General features: G+C 46.5%; 1 protein-coding gene across 3 annotated transcripts in view; it reads right to left on the bottom strand.

Annotated features, from left to right (window-relative positions):
- Positions 1-19,835, bottom strand: part of LOC311136975 (TBC1 domain family member 23) — a 117,602-nt gene that overhangs the window by 84,984 nt on the left and 12,783 nt on the right. For all 3 annotated transcript variants that reach the window (XR_014613910.1, XM_084171312.1, XM_084171311.1), the window contains exons 2-4: positions 6,961-7,132; positions 4,089-4,194; positions 1,161-1,368 (exon numbers count right to left, since the gene is read on the bottom strand). Coding sequence is in view for 2 of the 3 variants with exons in the window: in XM_084171312.1 (XP_084027438.1) it covers positions 1,161-1,368; positions 4,089-4,194; positions 6,961-7,132 (486 nt within the window). In the remaining variant the exon portion in view is untranslated. The remainder of the gene's footprint in view (positions 1-1,160; positions 1,369-4,088; positions 4,195-6,960; positions 7,133-19,835) is intronic.

Raw genomic sequence — 19,835 nt, forward strand, 5'->3', positions numbered from 1 at the left:
CTCATAATAATTGCTAGATTGGAAACCATGTGTTTGATATATTTGATACCATTCCACTACAGGCCCGTCCTCCACCAACCTCCTGTGGTCTCACCGTGGTATATATTTAGTGTAGAGGTGTGTGTGTGTCTCACCGTGGTATATATTTAGTGTAGAGGTGTGTGTGTGTCTCACCGTGGTATATATTTAGTGTAGAGGTGTGTGTGTGTCTCACCGTGGTATATATTTAGTGTAGAGGTGTGTGTGTGTCTCACCGTGGTATATATTTAGTGTAGAGGTGTGTGTCTCACCGTGGTATATATTTAGTGTAGAGGTGTGTGTGTGTCTCACCGTGGTATATATTTAGTGTAGAGGTGTGTGTGTGTCTCACCGTGGTATATATTTAGTGTAGAGGTGTGTGTGTGTCTCACCGTGGTATATATTTAGTGTAGAGGTGTGTGTGTGTCTCACCGTGGTATATATTTAGTGTAGAGGTGTGTGTGTGTCTCACCGTGGTATATATTTAGTGTAGAGGTGTGTGTGTGTCTCACCGTGGTATATATTTAGTGTAGAGGTGTGTGTGTGTCTCACCGTGGTATATATTTAGTGTAGAGGTGTGTGTGTGTCTCACCGTGGTATATATTTAGTGTAGAGGTGTGTGTCTCACCGTGGTATATATTTAGTGTAGAGGTGTGTGTGTCTCACCGTGGTATATATTTAGTGTAGAGGTGTGTGTGTGTCTCACCGTGGTATATATTTAGTGTAGAGGTGTGTGTGTGTCTCACCGTGGTATATATTTAGTGTAGAGGTGTGTGTGTGTCTCACCGTGGTATATATTTAGTGTAGAGGTGTGTGTGTGTCTCACCGTGGTATATATTTAGTGTAGAGGTGTGTGTGTGTCTCACCGTGGTATATATTTAGTGTAGAGGTGTGTGTGTGTCTCACCGTGGTATATATTTAGTGTAGAGGTGTGTGTCTCACCGTGGTATATATTTAGTGTAGAGGTGTGTGTGTGTCTCACCGTGGTATATATTTAGTGTAGAGGTGTGTGTGTGTCTCACCGTGGTATATATTTAGTGTAGAGGTGTGTGTGTGTCTCACCGTGGTATATATTTAGTGTAGAGGTGTGTGTGTGTCTCACCGTGGTATATATTTAGTGTAGAGGTGTGTGTGTGTCTCACCGTGGTATATATTTATTCATGATGGCGTAGAAGCAGTTGTAGAGGTCGGAGCGGGGCAGCTGCAGGCCCAGCAGAGGTTTGAGGAGGTGTGGCCAGGAGAGGTCAGGGGTGAAGTTGATGTTTCGGGACTTACAGTAGAACGTGATGACAGACTCTACGTCAGACACCATGTCACGCCCCTCCTCCTCCGCCACGCCCCCCAGCTGGTCTGGAGACAGGAAGCAGAGACACAGGGTCAGAGGTCAGAGGTCATTACTATGTCCATCACTCTCAGGAAACAGAGTTGAGAGAAATCCTCCCGGGGCCATATGTATCCAGCCTCTCAGAGTAGGAGGGCTGAAATCCTCCCGGGGCCATATGTATCCAGCCTCTCAGAGTAGGAGGGCTGAAATCCCCCTGGGGCCATATGTATCCAGCCTCTCAGAGTAGGAGGGCTGAAATCCTCCTGGGGCCATATGTATCCAGCCTCTCAGAGTAGGAGGGCTGAAATCCTCCTGGGGCCATATGTATCCAGCCTCTCAGAGTAGGAGGGCTGAAATCCTCCTGGGGCCATATGTATCCAGCCTCTCAGAGTAGGAGGGCTGAAATCCTCCTGGGGCCATATGTATCCAGCCTCTCAGAGTAGGAGGGCTGAAATCCTCCTGGGGCCATATGTATCCAGCCTCTCAGAGTAGGAGGGCTGAAATCCTCCTGGGGCCATATGTATCCAGCCTCTCAGAGTAGGAGGGCTGAAATCCTCCTGGGGCCATATGTATCCAGCCTCTCAGAGTAGGAGGGCTGATCTAGGATTTTCCATCATAACGAATCAGATGGACCTGATTCTAGATCAGCGCTCCTACTCCGAGACTCTATTCATATGGCCCCAGGGCTAAATGAGACTCTATTCATATGGCCCCAGGGCTAAATGAGACTCTATTCATATGGCCCCAGGGCTAAATGAGACTCTATTCATATGGCCCCAGGGCTAAATGAGACTCTATTCATATGGCCCCAGGGCTAAATGAGACTCTATTCATATGGCCCCAGGGCTAAATGAGACTCTATTCATATGGCCCCAGGGCTAAATGAGACTCTATTCATATGGCCCCAGGGCTAAATGAGACTCTATTCATATGGCCCCAGGGCTAAATGAGACTCTATTCATATGGCCCCAGGGCTAAATATGACTAGCCGCTCCTACTCTGAGACTCTATTCATATGGCCCCAGGGCTAAATATGACTAGCCGCTCCTACTCTGAGACTCTATTCATATGGCCCCAGGGCTAAATATGACTAGCCGCTCCTACTCTGAGACTCTATTCATATGGCCCCAGGGCTAAATATGACTAGCCGCTCCTACTCCGAGACTCTATTCATATGGCCCCAGGGCTAAATATGACTAGCCGCTCCTACTCCGAGACTCTATTCATATGGCCCCAGGGCTAAATATGACTAGCCGCTCCTACTCCGAGACTCTATTCATATGGCCCCAGGGCTAAATGAGACTCTATTCATATGGCCCCAGGGCTAAATATGACTAGCCAGCAAATAACCTTTCAAGCAAATGTGTCTTGTAGAAGAAAGGTCTCAGGATTGATTCTTCAACCAACTATAACATACTCTCCCTCAGTTTGTCTCTCTTCACTGTGTCACCATATGCTGGCCTACTCCTGGAGGTAAGGCCTGGGGCTTTCCTGGCTCTGTGCCCCATGAAGGGCTGCCTATTCTGGGCTGAGTCCTGGAGCAGTATCCATGTCAGTTCTGCTGGCTAACCCATCCTACTATCAGGCAGAGAAAGGACTGTGCAAAGCTGATGATAGCTGACAGTTTCTGCATAAGATCCAAACTGTATGAGAACGCAGCGTGTGCAGGTGTTTGTACTTGTGTTTCTATTGTCTGTTCTCAATATTGTGCTGCTGACAGAATTTTGACTGAGCTACGGAAGACAGAATTATGACTGAGCTACGGAAGACAGAATTACGACTGAGCTACGGAAGACAGAATTATGACTGAGAATAATCCATCCTATGAAGTGTCTTGAGCAGGGCAGGTGTAATATAATGTATACTGAACAACAATATAAACAACATGTAAAGTGTTGGTCCCAGGATTCATGAGCTGAAATAAAAGATCACAGACATTTTCCATACGCACAAAAAGCTTATTTATTTCTAATTTTGTGCACAAATGTGTTTATATCCCTGTTGGTGAGCATTTCTCCTTCTACCATAAGCTACGGACAACAAACACAACTGCATTTTATCGGTGGCAATTTGAATGCACAGAGATCCCGTGACGAGATCCTGAGGCCCATTGTTGTGCCATTCATCCACCACCATCACCTCATGTTCCAGCATGATAATGCACGGCCCCATGTCACAAGGATCTGTACACAATTCCTGGAAGCTGAAAATGTCCCAGTTCTTCCATGGCCTGCTTGCTCACCAGACATGTCACCAATTGAGCATGTTTGGGATGCTCTGGATCAACGTGTACGACAGCGTGTTCCAGTTCCCGCCAATATCCAGCAACTTCGCACAGTCATTGAAGAGGAGTGGGACAACATTCCACAGGCCACAATCAACAGCCTGATCAACTCTATGTGAAGGAGATGTGTCGCGCTGCATGAGGCAAATGGTCACACCAGATACTGACTGGTTTTCTGATCCACGCCCCTACCTTTTTTGGGGGGGGGTTTAAGGTATCTGTGACCAACAGATTCCCAGTCAGGTGAAATCCATAGATTAAAAGGTCTAATGAATTTATTTCAATTGACTTAGTTCCTTAAAAGAACTGTAACTCAGTACAATCTTTGAAATTGTTGCATTCCTATTATTGTTCAGTATATCTCTATCTATCTATCTATATATATATGAATGAGTAGGTGTTCTAAAACTTTTGACCGGTAGTGTATATATAATGTAGATACTGTATGTAACAGTCACTCACCAATGAGCTGCTGGCAGCGGGTGTGTATGACGGTCTGTTCTGGAAGATCCAGGACTCCATCCCACGAGGACAGACTGTCTCCTTTACCGGCCACGTTCAGAGCAATCTGACAAAACACATCAACTAGTTAGTAGCTGACAGACGGGACCAGATCATCAGTTAGTAGCTGACAGACGGGACCAGATCATCAGTTAGTAGCTGACAGACGGGACCAGATCATCAGTTAGTAGCTGACAGACGGGACCAGATCATCAGTTAGTAGCTGACAGACGGGACCAGATCATCAGTTAGTAGCTGACAGACGGGACCAGATCATCAGTTAGTAGCTGACAGACGGGACCAGATCATCAGTTAGTAGCTGACAGACGGGACCAGATCATCAGTTAGTAGCTGACAGACGGGACCAGATCATCAGTTAGTAGCTGACAGATGGGACCAGATCATCAGTTAGTAGCTGACAGACGGGATCAGATCATCAGTTAGTAGCTGACAGACGGGACCAGATCATCAGTTAGTAGCTGACAGACGGGACCAGATCATCAGTTAGTAGCTGACAGACGGGACCAGATCATCAGTTAGTAGCTGACAGACGGGACCAGATCATCAGTTAGTAGCTGACAGACGGGACCAGATCATCAGTTAGTAGCTGACAGACACGACCAGATCATCAGTTAGTAGCTGACAGACGGGACCAGATCATCAGTTAGTAGCTGACAGACGGGACCAGATCATCAGTTAGTAGCTGACAGACGGGACCAGATCATCAGTTAGTAGCTGACAGACACGACCAGATCATCAGTTAGTAGCTGACAGACGGGACCAGATCATCAGTTAGTAGCTGACAGACGGGACCAGATCATCAGTTAGTAGCTGACAGACGGGACCAGATCATCAGTTAGTAGCTGACAGACGGGATCAGATCATCAGTTAGTAGCTGACAGACGGGACCAGATCATCAGTTAGTAGCTGACAGACGGGATCAGATCATCAGTTAGTAGCTGACAGACGGGACCAGATCATCAGTTAGTAGCTGACAGACGGGACCAGATCATCAGTTAGTAGCTGACAGACGGGACCAGATCATCAGTTAGTAGCTGACAGACGGGACCAGATCATCAGTTAGTAGCTGACAGACGGGACCAGATCATCAGTTAGTAGCTGACAGACGGGACCAGATCATCAGTTAGTAGCTGACAGACGGGATCAGATCATCAGTTAGTAGCTGACAGACGGGACCAGATCATCAGTTAGTAGCTGACAGACGGGACCAGATCATCAGTTAGTAGCTGACAGACAGGACCAGATCATCAGTTAGTAGCTGACAGACAGGACCAGATCATCAGTTAGTAGCTGACAGACGGGACCAGATCATCAGTTAGTAGCTGACAGACGGGACCAGATCATCAGTTAGTAGCTGACAGACGGGACCAGATCATCAGTTAGTAGCTGACAGACGGGACCAGATCATCAGTTAGTAGCTGACAGACGGGACCAGATCATCAGTTAGTAGCTGACAGATGGGACCAGATCATCAGTTAGTAGCTGACAGACGGGACCAGATCATCAGTTAGTAGCTGACAGATGGGACCAGATCATCAGTTAGTAGCTGACAGACGGGATCAGATCATCAGTTAGTAGCTGACAGACGGGACCAGATCATCAGTTAGTAGCTGACAGACGGGATCAGATCATCAGTTAGTAGCTGACAGACGGGACCAGATCATCAGTTAGTAGCTGACAGATGGGACCAGATCATCAGTTAGTAGCTGACAGACGGGACCAGATCATCAGTTAGTAGCTGACAGACGGGACCAGATCATCAGTTAGTAGCTGACAGACGGGACCAGATCAGAGTTTTTCCTGGTTCCTCACCTCTAACCCCCCTAACCCCCCTCTCCATCCTCACCCTCTGACCCCCCCACCCCCTCCTCATCCTCACCCTCTGACCCCTCCACCCCCTCTCCATCCTCACCCTCTGATCCCCCCACCCCCTCCTCATCCTCACCCTCTGACCCCCCCACCCCCTCCTCATCCTCACCCTCTGACCCCCCCACCCCCTCTCCATCCTCACCCTCTGACCACCCCCACCCCAGTCCCTCAACCCCCCACCCCCTCTCCTACTTCACACTCTGACCCCCCCCACCCCCTCCCTAGTCCCCCACCCCCTCCGTAGTCCCTCACCCTCTGACCCCCCCACCCCCTCCCTAGTCCCTCACCCTCTGATCCCCCCACCCCCTCTCCAACCTCACCCTCTGACCCCCCACCCCCTCTCCATCCTCACTCTCTGACCCCCCCCACCCCCTCCCTAGTCCCTCACCCTCTGACCCCCCCACCCCGTCTCCATCCTCACCCTCTGACCACCCCCAACCCCTCGCCATCCTCACCCTCTGCACCCCCCACCCCCTCTCCATCCTCACCCTCTGACCCCCCACCCCCTCTCCATCCTCACCCTCTGACCACCCCCACCCCAGTCCCTCAACCCCCCACCCCCTCTCCTACTTCACACTCTGACCCCCCCCCCACCCCCTCTCCATCCTCACCCTCTGACCACCCCCACCCCCTCTCCATCCTCACCCTCTGACCCCCCCCCACCCCCTCCTCACCCTCTGACCCCCCCCACCCCCTCTCCATCCTCACCCTCTGACCACCCCCACCCCCTCTCCATCCTCACCCTCTGACCCCCCCCCACCCCCTCCTCACCCTCTGACCCCCCCACCCCTTCCTCACCCTCTGACCCCCCCCCCACCCCCTCCTCACCCTCTGACCCCCTCCACCCCTTCCTCACCCTCTGACCCCCTCCCACTCCTTCGCTAGTCTAATCCCTCCCCCTCTGTTAAGGCAGGCCGAACCCACGACCCCTGACCTCTCTCACCTTCCACAGCTTGGCTCTCTGCTGGGCTGGTAGCTCCTGGACTCGAATAACCCCCCCGTCCTCTTCCCCATCCAGCCCCAGCCCTCCTCCCAACCCCAGCTCCCTCTGTACATCCATCTCTAGCTCCAGGTCAGAGCCTCCAGAGTCCAGGGCCTCAGCCAGATCCTGATCCCTGCAGGACAGAGAAACAGCAACACTATCAGAGAAACATCTAACACCTATAGGGCAATGTTGCAAGACAGGACAGGTCAGAGAGCAAGACAGGACAGGTCAGCGAGCAAGACAGGACAGGTCAGAGAGCAAGACAGGACAGGTCAGAGTGCAAGACAGGACAGGTCAGAGAGCAAGACAGGACAGGTCAGAGAGCATGACAGGACAGGTCAGAGAGCAAGACAGGACAGGTCAGAGAGCAAGACAGGACAGGTCAGAGTGCAAGACAGGACAGGTCAGAGAGCAAGACAGGACAGGTCAGAGAGCAAGACAGGACAGGTCAGAGAGCAAGACAGGACAGGTCAGAGTGCAAGACAGGACAGGTCAGAGAGCAAGACAGGACAGGTCAGAGAGCAAGACAGGACAGGTCAGAGAGACAAACACTGTTGAACCGTTTTAACGCTAAATCTTTCAGCAATGTCAATAACTCTTAAGTATCTCCAATACTGATATGCTATTTGTTTGACTACTGTTTCATCTGTACACAGGGCTTTTCCAATGTCACGGGGATGTGAGGTAGAGTCTATTTCTGACACCACTGAGCATCAAACACAGCCACACCTCAACACTCACAACCTGAACATTCCATTTCCAGCTTGTGTCCGTCTCACTGCTCTGCTAGCCAGCAGATACACACTTTCCTACTGACACAGAGAGACAACAGGGGATTGGTGGGATCTCTTTTATATAGTAACTGATAGGTGTTGGAATCTGATCATATGTAAAGTACGCAGCACAAAATAATCAGATTTCTCAACAGAGCAAGAGGAGTGTGGTCAAAGTCCCCTGCTGTTACCATGGTATCCAGGCTGCCTGACACTAGCAGTAGCAGAGCTAGAAACAGAAGGCTACACTGACTTCCTGTATCTAAAATGGTCTGCAGTAACTGATAGGTGTTGGAATGTGATAATCTGGTAGGTAAGCAGCTCTAAAGAAGCAGATTGTTCTACAGAGCAAGAGGAGCGCAGATCATTTTAGAAACAGGAAGTCAATATAGCCTACTGTTTCTATACTGCTGTATCAGGATAGTACTGTGTACTGAGGAGGGGACAGAGTTCTATACTGCTGTATCAGGATAGTACTGTGTACTGAGGAGGGGACAGAGTTCTATACTGCTGTATCAGGATAGTACTGTGTACTGAGGAGGGGACAGAGTTCTATACTGCTGTATCAGGATAGTACTGTGTACTGAGGAGGGGACAGAGTTCTATACTGCTGTATCAGGATAGTACTGCGTACTGAGGAGGGGACAGAGTTCTATACTGCTGTATCAGGATAGTACTGTGTACTGAGGAGAGGACAGAGTTATATACTGCTGTATCAGGATAGTACTGTGTATTGAGGAGGGGACAGAGTTCTATACTGCTGTATCAGGATAGTACTGTGTACTGAGGAGAGGACAGAGTTCTATACTGCTGTATCAGGATAGTACTGTGTACTGAGGAGAGGACAGAGTTCTATACTGCTGTATCAGGATAGTACTGTGTACTGAGGAGAGGACAGAGTTCTATACTGCTGTATCAGGATAGTACTGTGTACTGAGGAGAGGACAGAGTTCTATACTGCTGTATCAGGATAGTACTGTGTACTGAGGAGGGGACAGAGTTAACTGCTGTATCAGGATAGTACTGTGTACTGAGGAGAGGACAGAGTTCTATACTGCTGTATCAGGATAGTACTGTGTACTGAGGAGGGGACAGAGTTCTATACTGCTGTATCAGGATAGTACTGTGTACTGAGGAGAGGACAGAGTTCTATACTGCTGTATCAGGATAGTACTGTGTACTGAGGAGAGGACAGAGTTCTATACTGCTGTATCAGGATAGTACTGTGTACTGAGGAGGGGACAGAGTTAACTGCTGTATCAGGATAGTACTGTGTACTGAGGAGGGGACAGAGTTCTATACTGCTGTATCAGGATAGTACTGTGTACTGAGGAGAGGACAGAGTTCTATACTGCTGTATCAGGATAGTACTGTGTACTGAGGAGGGGACAGAGTTCTATACTGCTGTATCAGGATAGTACTGTGTACTGAGGAGAGGACAGAGTTCTATACTGCTGTATCAGGATAGTACTGTGTACTGAGGAGGGGACAGAGTTCTATACTGCTGTATCAGGATAGTACTGTGTACTGAGGAGGGGACAGAGTTCTATACTGCTGTATCAGGATAGTACTGTGTATTGAGGAGGGGACAGAGTTCTATACTGCTGTATCAGGATAGTACTGTGTATTGAGGAGGGGACAGAGTTCTATACTGCTGTATCAGGATAGTACTGTGTACTGAGGAGGGGACAGAGTTCTATACTGCTGTATCAGGATAGTACTGTGTACTGAGGAGGGGACAGAGTTCTATACTGCTGTATCAGGATAGTACTGTGTACTGAGGAGAGGACAGAGTTCTATACTGCTGTATCAGGATAGTACTGTGTACTGAGGAGGGGACAGAGTTCTATACTGCTGTATCAGGATAGTACTGTATACTGAGGAGGGGACAGAGTTCTATACTGCTGTATCAGGATAGTACTGTGTACTGAGGAGGGGACAGAGTTCTATACTGCTGTATCAGGATAGTACTGTGTATTGAGGAGGGGACAGAGTTATATACTGCTGTATCAGGATAGTACTGTGTACTGAGGAGAGGACAGAGTTCTATACTGCTGTATCAGGATAGTACTGTGTATTGAGGAGGGGACAGAGTTCTATACTGCTGTATCAGGATAGTACTGTGTACTGAGGAGAGGACAGAGTTATATACTGCTGTATCAGGATAGTACTGTGTACTGAGGAGGTGACAGAGTTCTATACTGCTGTATCAGGATAGTACTGTGTACTGAGGAGGGGACAGAGTTCTATACTGCTGTATCAGGATAGTACTGTGTACTGAGGAGAGGACAGAGTTCTATACTGCTGTATCAGGATAGTACTGTGTACTGAGGAGGTGACAGAGTTCTATACTGCTGTATCAGGATAGTACTGTGTACTGAGGAGGGGACAGAGTTCTATACTGCTGTATCAGGATAGTACTGTGTACTGAGGAGAGGACAGAGTTCTATACTGCTGTATCAGGATAGTACTGTGTACTGAGGAGGGGACAGAGTTCTATACTGCTGTATCAGGATAGTACTGTGTACTGAGGAGAGGACAGAGTTATATACTGCTGAATCAGGATAGTACTGTGTACTGAGGAGGGGACAGAGTTCTATACTGCTGTATCAGGATAGTACTGTGTACTGAGGAGAGGACAGAGTTCTATACTGCTGTATCAGGATAGTACTGTGTACTGAGGAGAGGACAGAGTTCTATACTACTGTATCAGGATAGTACTGTGTACTGAGGAGGGGACAGAGTTCTATACTGCTGTATCAGGATAGTACTGTGTACTGAGGAGAGGACAGAGTTCTATACTGCTGTATCAGGATAGTACTGTGTACTGAGGAGGGGACAGAGTTCTATACTGCTGTATCAGGATAGTACTGTGTACTGAGGAGAGGACAGAGTTATATACTGCTGAATCAGGATAGTACTGTGTACTGAGGAGGGGACAGAGTTCTATACTGCTGTATCAGGATAGTACTGTGTACTGAGGAGAGGACAGAGTTCTATACTGCTGTATCAGGATAGTACTGTGTACTGAGGAGAGGACAGAGTTCTATACTGCTGTATCAGGATAGTACTGTGTACTGAGGAGGGGACAGAGTTCTATACTGCTGTATCAGGATAGTACTGTGTACTGAGGAGGGGACAGAGTTAACTGCTGTATCAGGATAGTACTGTGTACTGAGGAGAGGACAGAGTTCTATACTGCTGTATCAGGATAGTACTGTGTACTGAGGAGAGGACAGAGTTCTATACTGCTGTATCAGGATAGTACTGTGTACTGAGGAGAGGACAGAGTTATATACTGCTGAATCAGGATAGTACTGTGTACTGAGGAGGGGACAGAGTTCTATACTGCTGTATCAGGATAGTACTGTGTACTGAGGAGGGGACAGAGTTCTATACTGCTGTATCAGGATAGTACTGTGTACTGAGGAGGGGACAGAGTTAACTGCTGTATCAGGATAGTACTGTGTACTGAGGAGGGGACAGAGTTCTATACTGCTGTATCAGGATAGTACTGTGTATTGAGGAGGGGACAGAGTTCTATACTGCTGTATCAGGATAGTACTGTGTACTGAGGAGGGGAATGAGACTAAAGCCACTGCTTCTGTCACAGCATACTTCTCAGTCATTTTTCTTTTCAATACATCTATAGCAGTAAGTAAACCTATTACATAGAAAATATCAAATCAAATCAAATCAAATCAAATTTTATTGGTCACATGCGCCGAATACAACAGGTGCAGACATTACAGTGAAATGCTTACTTACAGCCCTTAACCAACAGTGCATTTATTTTAAACAAAAAAAGTAAGAATAAAACAACAACAAAAAAGTGTTGAGAAAAAAAAGAGCAGAAGTAAAAAATAAAGTGACAGTAGGGAGGCTATATATACAATAGAATAAAGTGACAGTAGGGAGGCTATATATACAGGGGGGTACCGTTGCATAGTCAATGTGCGGGGGCACCGGCTAGTTGAGGTAATATGTACATGTGGGTAGAGTTAAAGTGACTATGCATAAATACTTAACAGAGTAGCAGCAGCGTAAAAAGGATGGGGTGGGGGGGCAGTGCAAATAGTCCGGGTAGCCATGATTAGCTGTTCAGGAGTCTTATGGCTTGGGGGTAGAAGCTGTTGAGAAGTCTTTTGGACCTAGACTTGGCACTCCGGTACCGCTTGCCGTGCGGTAGCAGAGAGAACAGTCTATGACTAGGGTGACTGGAGTCTTTGACAATTTTGAGGGCCTTCCTCTGACACCGCCTGGTATAGAGGTCCTGGATGGCAGGGAGCTTTGCCCCAGTGATGTACTGGGCCGTACGCACTACCCTCTGTAGTGCCTTGCGGTCAGAGGCCAAGCAGTTGCCATACCAGGCGGTGATGCAACCAGTCAGGATGCTCTCGATGGTGCAGCTGTAGAATTTTTTGAGGATCTGAGGACCCATGCCAAATCTTTTTAGTCTCCTGAGGGGGAATAGGCTTTGTCGTGCCCTCTTCACGACTGTCTTGGTGTGTTTGGACCATGATAGTTCGTTGGTGATGTGGACACCAAGGAACTTGAAGCTCTCAACTTGTTCCACTACAGCCCCGTCGATGAGAATGGGGGCGTGCTCAGTCCTCTTTTTTTTCCTGTAGTCCACAATCATCTCCTTTGTCTTGGTCACGTTGAGGGAGAGGTTGTTGTCCTGGCACCACACGGCCAGATCTCTGACCTCCTCCCTATAGGCTGTCTCATCGTTGTCGGTGATCAGGCCTACCACTGTTGTGTCGTCGGCAAACTTAATGATGGTGTTGGAGTCGTGCCTGGCCATGCAGTCATGGGTGAACAGAGAGTACAGGAGGGGACTGAGCACGCACCCCTGAGGGGCCCCCGTGTTGAGGATCAGTGTGGCAGATGTGTTGTTACCTACCCTTACCACCTGGGGGCGGCCCGTCAGGAAGTCCAGGATCCAGTTGCAGAGGGAGGTGTTTAGTCCCAGGATCCTTAGCTTAGTGATGAGCTTTGAGGGCACTATGGTGTTGAATGCTGAGCTGTAGTCAATGAATAGCATTCTCACGTAGGTGTTCCTCTTGTCCAGGTGGGAAAGGGCAGTGTGGAGTGCGATAGAGATTGCATCATCTGTGGATCTGTTGGGGCGGTATGCAAATTGGAGTGGGTCTAGGGTTTCTGGGATTATGCTGTTGATGTGAGCCATGACCAGTCTTTCAAAGCACTTCATGGCTACAGACGTCAGTGCCACGGGTCGGTAGTCATTTAGGCAGGTTATCTTAGAGTTCTTGGGCACGGGGACTATGGTGGTCTGCTTGAAACATGTTGGTATTACAGACTCAGTCAGGGACATGTTGAAAATGTCAGTGAAGACACTTGCCAGTTGGTCAGCACATGCTCGGAGTACACGTCCTGGTAATCCGTCTGGCCCTGCGGCCTTGTGAATGTTGACCTGCTTAAAAGTCTTACTCACATCGGCTACGGAGAGCGTGATCACATAGTCGTCCGGAACAGCTGGTGCTCTCATGCATGCTTCAGTGTTGCTTGCCTCGAAGCGAGCATAGAAGTGGTTTAGCTCGTCTGGTAGGCTTGTGTCACTGGGCAGCTCGCGGCTGTGCTTCCCTTTGTAGTCTGTAATAGTTTTCAAGCCCTGCCACATCCGACGAGCGTCAGAGCCAGTGTAGTATGATTCAATCTTAGACCTGTATTGACTCTTTGCCTGTTTGATGGTTCGTCGGAGGTCATAGCGGGATTTCTTATAAGCGTCCGGGTTAGAGTCCCGTTCCTTGAAAGCGGCAGCTCTACCCTTTAGCTCAGTGCGGATGTTTCCTGTAATCCATGGCTTCTGGTTGGGGTATGTACGTACGGTCACTGTGGGGACGACATCATCGATGCACTTATTGATGAAGCCAGTGACTGATGTGGTGTACTCCTCAATGCTGTCTGAAGAATCCCTGAACATGTTCCAGTCTGTGCTAGCAAAACAGTCCTGTAGCTTAGCATCTGCGACATCTGACCACTTTTTTATTAGCCGAGTCACTGGTGCTTCCTGCTTCAGTTTTTGCTTATAAGCAGGAATCAGGAGGATAGAGTTATGGTCAGATTTGCCAAATGGAGGGCGAGGGAGAGCTTTGTATGCGTCTCTGTGTGTGGAGTAAAGGTGGTCTAGAGTTTTTTCCCCTCTGGTTGCACATTTAACATGCTGGTAGAAATGAGGTAGAACGGATTTAAGTTTCCCTGCATTAAAGTCCCCTGCTACTAGGAGCGCTGCATCTGGATGAGCGTTTTCCTGTTGATTAATGGCCTTGTACAACTCATTCAGTGCAATCTTAATGCCAGCATTGGTTTGTGGTGGTAAATAGACAGCTATGAAAAGTATAGATGAAAACTCTCTTGGTAAATAGTGTGGTCTACAGCTTATCATAAGATACTCTACCTCAGGCGAGCAAAACCTTGAGACTTCCTTAGTATTTGATTTTGTGCACCAGCTGTTGTTTACAAAAATACAGAGACCGCCACCCCTCGTCTTACCCGAGTCTGCCGTTCTGTCCTGCCGATGTAGCGTATAGCCTGCTAGCTGAATGTTGTCATTGTTGTCATTCAGCCACGACTCCGTGAAACATAAGATATTACAGTTTTTAATGTCCCGTTGGTAGGATAACCGTAATCTTAAATCGTCCATTTTATTATCCAAAGCTTGAACGTTGGCTAATAGGATTGATGGGAGAGGCAGTTTACTCGTTCGCCGTCGGATCTTTACAAGGCACCCCGACCTACGTCCACGGTATCTCCGTCTCTTCCTCACGCGAATGACGGGGATCTGGGCCTTGTCTGGATATATTCTCAAACATTGTAGTAATTAAATAATATTTTGTTTATCAGATATATTCCTGTTTTCCTAGCTTGACACCTTACTTTGTAGACTGAATAATAATAATAATAATGCTACATCCTTCCAGAGGAGAAATAGCGATATATTTTCCCCCTCTCTAATCCACAGAGCAGGGTGAGCAGTGGCATGGAGGTCATTGTTAACCTGCATGCTGCCCAGGGCCTCTTCTCTTCTGTTACATAAAGCAGACAGACAGCTGAATGCTGGAACACCTGGGTACAGACAGACAGCTGCATGCTGGAACACCTGGGTACAGACAGACAGCTGCATGCTGGAACACCTGGGTACAGACAGACAGCTGCATGCTGGAACACCTGGGTACAGACAGACAGCTGCATGCTGGAACACCTGGGTACAGACAGACAGCTGCATGCTGGAACACCTGGGTACAGACAGACAGCTGCATGCTGGAACACCTGGGTACAGACAGACAGCTGCATGCTGGAACACCTGGGTACAGACAGACACTGCATAATATGTTCCAGTAAACATTAGCACAGAGCTCAGATACCGTACAGTAGATCTCACGCTAACCCTAGTTACTGTACAGTATATCTCACGCTAACCCTAGATACTGTACAGTAGATCTCACGCTAACCCTAGATACTGTACAGTAGATCTCACGCTAACCGTAGATACTGTACAGTAGATCTAACCCTAACCGTAGATACTGTACAGTAGATCTAACCCTAACCGTAGATACTGTACAGTAGATCTAACCCTAACCCTAGATACTGTACAGTAGATCTAACCCTAGATACTGTACAGTAGATCTAACCCTAACCCTAGATACTGTACAGTAGATCTAACCCTAGATACCGTACAGTAGATCTAACCCTAGATACTGTACAGTAGATCTAACCCTAACCGTAGATACTGTACAGTAGATCTAACCCTAGATACCGTACAGTAGATCTAACCCTAGATACTGTACAGTAGATCTCACCCTAACCCTAGATACTGTACAGTAGATCTCACCCTAGATACTGTACAGTAGAACTAACCCTAACCGTAGATACTGTACAGTAGATCTAACCCTAGATACTGTACAGTAGATCTAACCCTAACCGTAGATACTGTACAGTAGATCTAACCCTAGATACCGTACAGTAGATCTAACCCTAGATACTGTACAGTAGATCTCACCCTAACCCTAGATACTGTACAGTAGATCTAACCCTAGATACTGTACAGTAGATCTCACCCTAGATACTGTACAGTAGATCTAACCCTAGATACCGTACAGTAGATCTAACCCTAGATACTGTACAGTAGATCTCACCCTAACCCTAGATACTGTACAGTAGATCTAACCCTAGATACTGTACAGTAGATCTCACCCTAGATACTGTACAGTAGATCTAACCCTAGATACTGTACAGTAGATCTAACCCAAACCCTAGATACTGTACAGTAGATCTAACCCTAGATACTGTACAGTAGATCTAACCCTAACCCTATATACTGTACAGTAGATCTCACCCTAGATACTGTACAGTAGATCTAACCCTAGATACTGTACAGTAGATCTAACCCTAGATACTGTACAGTAGATCTAACCCTAACCCTATATACTGTACAGTAGATCTCACCCTAGATACTGTACAGTAGATCTAACCCTAGATACTGTACAGTAGATCTAACCCTAGATACTGTACAGTAGATCTAACCCAAACCCTAGATACTGTACAGTAGATATCACCCTAGATACTGTACAGTAGATCTCACCCTAGATACTGTACAGTAGATCTAACCCTAGATACTGTACAGTAGATCTAACCCAAACCCTAGATACTGTACAGTAGATCTCACCCTAACCCTAGATACTGTACAGTAGATCTAACCCTAACCCTAGATACTGTACAGTAGATCTCACCCTAACCCTAGATACTGTACAGTAGATCTCACCCTAACCCTAGATACTGTACAGTAGATCTAACCCTAGATACTGTACAGTAGATCTGACCCTAACCCTAGATACTGTACAGTAGATCTAACCCTAGATACTGTACAGTAGATCTAACCCTAACCCTAGATACCGTACAGTAGATCTCACCCTAACCCTAGATACTGTACAGTAGATCTAACCCTAGATACTGTACAGTAGATCTAACCCTAACCCTAGATACTGTACAGTAGATCTAACCCTAGATACTGTACAGTAGATCTCACCCTAGATACTGTACAGTAGATCTAACCCTAGATACTGTACAGTAGATCTAACCCTAACCCTAGATACTGTACAGTAGATCTAACCCTAGATACTGTACAGTAGATCTAACCCTAGATACTGTACAGTAGATCTCACCCTAACCCTAGATACTGTACAGTAGATCTAACCCTAGATACTGTACAGTAGATCTAACCCTAGATACTGTACAGTAGATCTAACCCTAGATACTGTACAGTAGATCTAACCCTAGATACTGTACAGTAGATCTAACCCTAGATACTGTACAGTAGATCTAACCCTAGATACTGTACAGTAGATCTAACCCTAGATACCGTACAGTAGATCTCACCCTAGATACCGTACAGTAGATCTCACCCTAACCCTAGATACTGTACAGTAGATCTAACCCTAGATACTGTACAGTAGATCTAACCCTAACCCTAGATACTGTACAGTAGATCTAACCCTAGATACTGTACAGTAGATCTAACCCTAGATACTGTACAGTAGATCTAACCCTAACCCTAGATACTGTACAGTAGATCTAACCCTAGATACTGTACAGTAGATCTCACCCTAACCCTAGATACTGTACAGTAGATCTCACCCTAACCCTAGATACTTTACAGTAGATCTAACCCTAGATACTGTACAGTAGATCTAACCCTAGATACTGTACAGTAGATCTAACCCTAACCCTAGATACCATACAGTAGATCTAACCCTAACCCTAGATACTGTACAGTAGATCTAACCCTAGATACTGTACAGTAGATCTAACCCTAGATACTGTACAGTAGATCTAACCCTATATACTGTACAGTAGATCTAACCCTAGATACTGTACAGTAGATCTAACCCTAACCCTAGATACTGTACAGTAGATCTAACCCTAGATACTGTACAGTAGATCTAACCCTAGATACTGTACAGTAGATCTAACCCTAGATACTGTACAGTAGATCTAACCCTAACCCTAGATACTGTACAGTAGATCTAACCCTAGATACTGTACAGTAGATCTAACCCTAGATACTGTACAGTAGATCTAACCCTAACCCTAGATACTGTACAGTAGATCTAACCCTAGATACTGTACAGTAGATCTCACCCTAACCCTAGATACTGTACAGTAGATCTCACCCTAACCCTAGATACTTTACAGTAGATCTAACCCTAGATACTGTACAGTAGATCTAACCCTAGATACTGTACAGTAGATCTAACCCTAACCCTAGATACCATACAGTAGATCTAACCCTAACCCTAGATACTGTACAGTAGATCTAACCCTAGATACTGTACAGTAGATCTAACCCTAGATACTGTACAGTAGATCTAACCCTAACCCTAGATACTGTACAGTAGATCTAACCCTAGATACTGTACAGTAGATCTAACCCTAGATACTGTACAGTAGATCTAACCCTAGATACTGTACAGTAGATCTAACCCTAACCCTAGATACTGTACAGTAGATCTAACCCTAGATACTGTACAGTAGATCTAACCCTAGATACTGTACAGTAGATCTAACCCTAGATACTGTACAGTAGATCTAACACTAACCCTAGATACTGTACAGTAGATCTAACCCTAGATACTGTACAGTAGATCTAACCCTAACCCTAGATACTGTACAGTAGATCTAACCCTAGATACTGTACAGTAGATCTCACCCTAACCCTAGATACTGTACAGTAGATCTCACCCTAACCCTAGATACTTTACAGTAGATCTAACCCTAACCCTAGATACTGTACAGTAGATCTCACCCTAACCCTAGATACTGTACCGTAGATCTAACCCAAGATACTGTACAGTAGATCTAACCCTAGATACCGTACAGTAGATCTAACCCTAGATACTGTACAGTAGATCTAACCCTAACCCTAGATACTGTACAGTAGATCTAACCCTAGATACTGTACAGTAGATCTAACCCTAGATACTGTACAGTAGATCTAACCCTAACCCTATATACTGTACAGTAGATCTCACCCTAACCCTAGATACTGTACAGTAGATCTAACCCTAGATACTGTACAGTAGATCTAACCCTAGATACCGTACAGTAGATCTCACCCTAGATACTGTACAGTAGATCTAACCCTAACCCTAGATACCATACAGTAGATCTAACCCTAACCCTAGATACTGTACAGTAGATCTCACCCTAGATACTGTACAGTAGATCTAACCCTAGATACTGTACAGTAGCTCTAACCCTAGATACTGTACAGTAGATCTAACCCTAACCCTAGATACTGTACAGTAGATCTCACCCTAACCGTAGATACTGTACAGTAGATCTCACCCTAACCCTAGATACTGTACAGTAGATCTAACCCTAGATACTGTACAGTAGATCTAACCCTAGATACTGTACAGTAGATCTAACCCTAACCCTATATACTGTACAGTAGATCTAACCCTAACCCTAGATACTGTACAGTAGATCTAACCCTAACCCTAGATACTGTACAGTAGATCTAACCCTAACCCTAGATACTGTACAGTAGATCTAACCCTAGATACTGTACAGTAGATCTCACTCTAACCCTAGATACTGTACAATAGATCTAACCCTAGATACCGTACAGTAGATCTAACCCTAGATACCGTACAGTAGATCTAACCCTAGATACTGTACAGTAGATCTAACCCTAACCCTAGATACTGTACAGTAGATCTAACCCTAGATACTGTACAGTAGATCTAACCCTAACCCTAGATACTGTACAGTAGATCTAACCCTAACCCTAGATACCGTAAAGTAGATCTAACCCTAGATACTGTACAGTAGATCTAACCCTAACCCTAGATACCATACAGTAGATCTAACCCTAGATACTGTACAGTAGATCTAACCCTAACCCTAGATACTGTACAGTAGATCTCACCCTAACCCTAGATACTTTACAGTAGATCTAACCCTAACCCTAGATACTGTACAGTTGGATGGACAGCAGCAGTCGGGAGAGGTCGTGTTTTTCTCTAGCTCTCTAGC

The sequence above is a fragment of the Coregonus lavaretus genome (assembly GCF_964263955.1).
Source record: "Coregonus lavaretus genome assembly, chromosome: 11".
In the NCBI taxonomy this organism is placed as follows: domain Eukaryota; kingdom Metazoa; phylum Chordata; class Actinopteri; order Salmoniformes; family Salmonidae; genus Coregonus; species Coregonus lavaretus.